The sequence below is a fragment of the Cariama cristata genome, unplaced genomic scaffold, assembly GCF_000690535.1.
Source record: "Cariama cristata isolate BGI_N322 unplaced genomic scaffold, ASM69053v1 scaffold3694, whole genome shotgun sequence".
Taxonomy (NCBI): domain Eukaryota; kingdom Metazoa; phylum Chordata; class Aves; order Cariamiformes; family Cariamidae; genus Cariama; species Cariama cristata.
The window spans coordinates 26,137-32,431 of NW_009612201.1; the positions used below are offsets into that span (position 1 = coordinate 26,137).

A 6,295-nucleotide genomic window follows, 5' to 3' on the forward strand; every position below is an offset into this window, starting at 1 on the left:
CCACTGCCCGCACCCCAGCGGGGTTTCCTGCGGGTGCGGAGGCTGCTGAGGACCTGCCGGGGACCCAGGCGATGTGCTGCCTCACCATCCACCTTATTTTAAAGGCAGCTTAGCTGAGCAACACCACTACCCAGCTCTGGACTGAAGGAACTGAATAATACATGCTTCAATATTTTTTTTTTTCCCTCCCAAAGCTGCGTTTAGCCCCAGCCGCAGCTCTCGGCGCAGCAACGGGAAGCAGGCAAACGTGCTCACTCTCCATCGAAACCTCGCCGGGGGAGAAAAAGCAGGGAAGGGGCAGGTGAAGCTGTCGAGAACGGCCCTTTCTGCCTTGGAGCACTGCAGAAATAAAACCCACAACTGCGGCTGGTGGCTTCTGAGGGCCCAGCGAACAATGAGCTCACCCCGGCCCTGCCACGGGAAGAGTAGGAGGCCATCGCAGCCCTTTAAATGTTATTTCGGCACATGAGCTGCGGTCCGGTGAGCTGCTCCCCTGGCTGGGGAAAAGGGGGTCAGCAGGAGCCTGCAGGGTCCCCGGCAGCTCTGCAATGGGGAGAGGAAAGGGAAAGGGCTGCTGCCGAAGGGGGAGCAGGAAAGACCGAGTGTTACAAATACTGCGGCCGTGGGCTGCGAGATAACCCCGCCGGGGCTGGGAGCCGCAACGGCGCCGTTTGGAAAGCGGGCAGAGCAACACAGGAGGGTGCGGGGGGGGCGATTTCTCACTATGACCATTTTTAAGGTTTTAGAGGTGTTCCTGTCTGACATCAAGGCCCAACCAAGGCTCTCCCATCTTGTTTGAAAAAAAAATAAATTGAAAAAAAAGCGGGTGAGACCAATTGACGCAGCACAGCTGCAGCTGTAATGGGAAAGTGGGGCCCAGTGCCAAAACAGGCAGAGCCGAGACCTGGCCTTGGTCTCCGGCAGACCCAGGGAGAGCCAAAATCCCTGCCCTGAACCAGGGGAGAGATACGGGTCTTTCCTTTTGGCACACACAGACATGCACGCAAAAAGCACACACACTGGCTCTGAGAACACCTCCCAGTGGGACCCTGGGTAAAGGTGCCCCGTTCCCGCAGGGTCTGAGGTTCCACATTGGGTGACGGGTAAGACAAGAAGGGAAAAAAAAAAAAAGGCAGAACGAAATAGCTTGCTGTGAGTTTTCTCATCCCCAGCCCAGATCTACACGGCTTGTCTTTCACACCGGGCAGGATTCAGAGGTTCAGGCTCGAGCAGGGGAAGGAGCGGGTTGGTACGCACCTCCAGCCGTGCTGGTCACTCCCGCTCTCTGACCCACCTTGTACCTACCTGTGCTACAACCACAGGGCAGTCTCTAAGACATCTCCCCCTTACCATCAGCCCCTCAAACTGATCTGAAATCATGTCCTCTGTCCCTGCTTTCCCCATCTAGAAGGTCTAAGGAATGGATTACAACTCGTCGTCCTGCTGTCTGAAGAAGACAGGGCACAGGTTTTCCCTCACTGATCACAGCACAAAGAGCTCAAAGCAGCTGGATCTGCACAGGCAGGCCCCGCCGGAGCATCTAACAACCCTAAATGCAAAAGCCATTTCAAAGGGGAGGAAAAGCCCCAGGAAACTCAACGTTTAAGAACTTGGTGGGGTTTTTGTTTGTTTGTTTGTTTGAAATCAAAAGCTCTTTATCCTACCTGGTCCCATAACGCTGCGGCCACTTGGTCTATTACTGCGCCCAGTTCTCTGTACTCCCCAGAGTATCTGATATATGCCCAGGTACACAGTGTGATAAGTGTCAAGCCCATGATCATGTTGCACAGACTGGCTATGATGTCCAAGCCAATGAAGCCGGTCACTCCAGCTATCACGTAAGTGATGAAGATGACCACAAAGAGCGTGGCGGGGGTGCGGGCGGCGTGGAAGATGTTCTTGCTGTCGTTGTGCTTGATGTACTGGATGTAGAGCTCATCTATCTCGTTCTCCAGCTGCTGGAGGTAGCGACGGCTGAACTCCTCCCCACCCATCTTCTTCACCCCGCGAAACAGCTTCACAGCCTCCTCCTTCAGCTCCATGTGTTTGGTCTGGAGGTCACTAGGTGCAAGGAAGGGCTTGTCCCCACCACAGACCTGCGTGGGAAACACAATCCAATCACTCCAGAAACCTCAGCACCCACAGCTCCTGTGCTGTGCCGTGCAAACCACTGGAATTCAGGCTCTACAGGCTCTTGTTTGGCACGGACCGCTAGGTCCTGCAGGAAGACCTCCACGACCGTGCTGTCCGTCCGGGACAGCTCTGCAAGGTGCATGTTAAAATGGGGCAGTGGGTGTCTGCACTGGGAAGCTGCATCCCACAGCTCCCCAACGCAATTCAGCCCAAGCCAGGATCTCGGGCAACATGGACGGCTGAGCTACACTGACCGGCAGGAGCCTGAACCCCAGCATTTTCTAGTGCTGGAAACTCTGCAGCATTTTCCTTCTGCTTCACAGTATGGACACATTAGTTTTAAGGCCCAGGGCAGTCCACGGGCAGCCTGGCCACGCAGCTCTGTACCTTTTTCCTGCCAACAGGCAGCGATCTCCAATACTGATGAAGAGAGTGGGGGCCTGGAAGTGGCTGGAGACAGCCTGGGATCTGAGCTTCACCTTAAAACATCACAACCATCCCCTCACCAGAGCTGAGAGATGGGCTGACAGGGCAGGGCATAGGTGAAAAGCCAGTTACAATTACTTTATCCCCTAATTAGCACCAGCCATAGCACGGGCTGCACGGGCACGCAGCACTACCACCCCACTACATCACATTTTTGGGTTGCATCTACGCTGGGAAGAGGATAAAAATTCAGCAGAGGCCACATGGTCTGCAAAAAGCTGCCATCGGATGAAAGTGACCATTTGTCAATCATCACCTTCCCCTGTCCTGCCATGATACCCTGACCGGGCACTGCTCTCCTCCAGCCTGCGAGAAAGCCCCTTTTTCCACCATGAACATAGGAGAGACCCTTTTTGGGACCCTGAACATGCAGCACTGGAACCAGTCCTGGCCGAGTCCATGCAGGACGTTTTCTACCAGGAACTCAGGTAGGGAGGTTTCCCCGTGAGGACAGGAGAGCCAGGAGACATCAGCGCTGTGAAAGGACATGCTCAGCACCACCTACCTCTTCCATTCTCCTGCTGTAGGTATCTTTGGCAGTGGCAACCGCTGCTAAATTGTTGGCTTCTGCTGTGGCCTGCAAGAAGGGCAAAAGGGGTACAAAGTTTAGAAAGACAGGGTTAAAAAGTGTAATTGCAGAGAGTAGCAGCCACTGGTTGCCTGGGTACCCATGGTCCGCACGTCTACGTGCTCATGGTACCCTGGCGCACACAAACACAACTAAACAGCTCCCTTGCCTTAGCCAAGCGTACTCTCCCCAGCCTCTGACCGCTGCCAAGTAAGATCATCCCATATTTACATGTCCAGTCTCCTCAGTCCCCCCCAAGCAAAAGCCTGCCTGAAGAGAGGATTCCTACCCTCCAAGCCAGAGCAACGAAAACTTTGGCTTCGGCTGTGGGAAACAGCCAGAAAACAGATAAAAGGCTCAGTCATGTAAACAGCTACAGCTGCAACCTCCCGCAAAGCCATCTGGCTCAGAGAGCAGAGCTGCAGCCCAGCAGCCGCTGCCCGCGTGTGGGGCCATGTCACCTCCGTGTGCAGCCCCACCACAGCCAATTTATTGGATCTTTTAATTTATATCCAATTTACCGGATATAAATATTCCCTATTTACCTGCGGGGGAATAATTTCAGCTAAGCTGGCTGACGCTCTGTGAACAGACAGCAACTCACCACAGTCCGGCCAAGGCACACGAGCCGTGCTGCCGCAATTGCTAAGCCATATCAGACTCACGACTGCCAAATCCTTCCAAAAGGGCTGTTTCTTGGGTTGTTACTCTACGGCATTTGAAATAAAACCACAGAAGACCCAGCGTGCTGCACTAGCTGGACACCTCTGACAATTAACTGGAAATCAATGGCAATTACAGTGGATGAACGCCCACCAGCTCACAGTGCACACTCACGTACCTGCAGCATCGACTTTGGGTGTGGCAATTCTTCCCCTTGGTAGATCTTTATGTATGCCTGCAAAACAGTGCACAGAAAATGAAATCACATCAAATGTGGCATAAACGAGTAATACGGAAACACCCCCACCCAGCTCCAGACACAGCTTTAACAGGATTCAAAAGCACAGAAGAGGAGGACGTTCCTGGCACAAGATAGCTTTGGCAGGGGATGCTCTGTCAGAAAATGCTACGTAACATAGCTCGAGGTCGACTCCTTGGGTGGCCTGGGTCAGTCACTCCAGGCTCTCACTCCACCACTTACGCTAAGGATCTCTACCATCGGATTTGCACCTACCTTCACCCTTCACCGAAGGAGAAGGAGCCAGAGTCAGGTAGCCCTGGAGAGTAGGTGGTGAGAATTACTCACTGATGTCTTGCATTAAAATGTCCCAGTAGTCATGACAACAAATATAAGTTTTTTCCAAAGGCAATAAGAATACAGCCCTCAGCCTACCTCCCTCTCATCCTCAATTCCCCAAGGGAGGAAAACAGCCCTGCCCACTTTCTCTGGCTTACTGCATGGTCAAACACACGACCGTGAGGTAGTTGGTCTCTGCGGCAATGAGAGTCAGGCCTATTAGCTGGACCGAGAACATTTCCTCCAGCCATCAAGTGCTGGCCTGCCTGCTGCTGCTTTCCCCTTTAACTACAGTGAAAGTGCAAGTGTGCCACAGATGAATAAGCCCAATACCTTAAAATACTCCACAAGGCCTCGACAGGTGATATGGTTTCCATTGATCTCCTTAACATCCAGGCTCTCGGGACTAAGAAGCCAAGGAATCAAAATCTTCAAGTTCTTGATGAACTCATCGTCTATTTCTGGAAACAAAACCCAAAGTCATCAGCACCAGCCCAACATCAGCCTTGTGCTTCAGCGTGCACTAACACGAAACAAGGGCAGGGGAGTCAAGCCAGAGACTCGGACACCCTATAATTTAGTGATGTGAGCACTCAGAAATGATTGTGGCCCCAGTTAAGTTGTTACTTAACCCACGGACAGCATATACAGCTGCGCATATATCCACAAACCAGCTTCACGGGCTCAAAAATACTTGCGCGAACACAAATGTGTCTGCATGGGGGAAAAAAACCTGCTTTTGCTGAGGACGCTGGTAACGTGCTTGCAACGCTGATAGCCAGAGAGCAGCATCTTCTCGCCTAGACGCATCCACTCTTTGCAAAGCATGACCCGTAGCGTACAGGGCATGACCACATGCCGTTACACCTTCTGCCCTTTGCTCTGCTCCACGGCACTCACGGTGAAAAATCTTCTGCCAGGGCTTAGGCTCTCAGCCCTGCCACCTCCTGTGCCAGCAGGTAAGATTGTCTGCGCCAAGTTCTTGGTCCTCTATGAACCCATAGGTGAAATTCTCATTACAAAGCATTTTAAAGCTTTTGTAAACCATTAGGCACTTGGTACGGGTACGAAGGACTCCTACAAGTGACTGTGCATTTACACCTTGGTGCAGGGACCAGGAACCGGCACAATCTCTGCTCCTACCAGCCCGACCCCTTTTTGCCAAAGCACGGAGCTGGCACAGGGTGCTCGGTGAGGGGTCCGGGAGCTGCTTGTGCCACTTCAACACAGGCACACTCAACCCCCTCCCCCCTTACCAGCCACTCCTACGGCTTCCTAGTCTCTGACATCCATTTATCGCCATTTAAATTAAATCGTATGATACTGAAGACACACAAAACAATGCAACGTGCACGCATTTGGAAGGTAAGGAGAGAAGGGAAGTTTCCCCCCATTTCTTCCACCAGAGCACAAAAACGTGGGTACAGCTGTGAGGGAACAAGAAAACGGTGTCGAGAAGCCGCTGACAATTCCCGTGCCGGTTCCGCACTTCCGCACACCCCACTCGTTCAACACTACTCAGCACCTGAAACGAGGCGGGAAACCAAGAGAGCCCAGCTCCCTTTCCACAAGCGTGCCTCCCCCCGGCTGCCTCCCGGTCCTGCCTGCTGGGTAGCACGGAGTTTGCCAGAAGAACAAGTCTGAGCACTAGCCAGACACAACCAGAGAAAAAAAATAACATCTTTCTGTCTGCTAATTTATTTTAAGTGACTAATGGGCCACTTTATTGCTAAGATTGCAAGCAGCCTGTAACCAGCGAAGTTGGGTCACAACCAACAACTAAAAAATCCACCGCGTGCAGCTCCTTTCAGGGTGGAGAATCTCACCACAGCTTTTCTTCCGTCCCTCTCTTTTTTAACCTGTTGAAC

The 6,295-nt window shown here is 52.6% G+C and overlaps 1 protein-coding gene across 1 annotated transcript in view; it reads right to left on the reverse strand.

Annotated features, from left to right (window-relative positions):
- Nucleotides 1-6,295, reverse strand: part of ATL1 (atlastin GTPase 1) — a 24,961-nt gene that overhangs the window by 3,505 nt on the left and 15,161 nt on the right. Inside the window, exons 10-13 of the mRNA XM_009698511.1 lie at nucleotides 4,761-4,888; nucleotides 4,029-4,085; nucleotides 3,125-3,196; nucleotides 1,665-2,096 (exon numbers count right to left, since the gene is read on the reverse strand). Coding sequence (XP_009696813.1) covers nucleotides 1,665-2,096; nucleotides 3,125-3,196; nucleotides 4,029-4,085; nucleotides 4,761-4,888 — 689 coding nt within the window. The remainder of the gene's footprint in view (nucleotides 1-1,664; nucleotides 2,097-3,124; nucleotides 3,197-4,028; nucleotides 4,086-4,760; nucleotides 4,889-6,295) is intronic.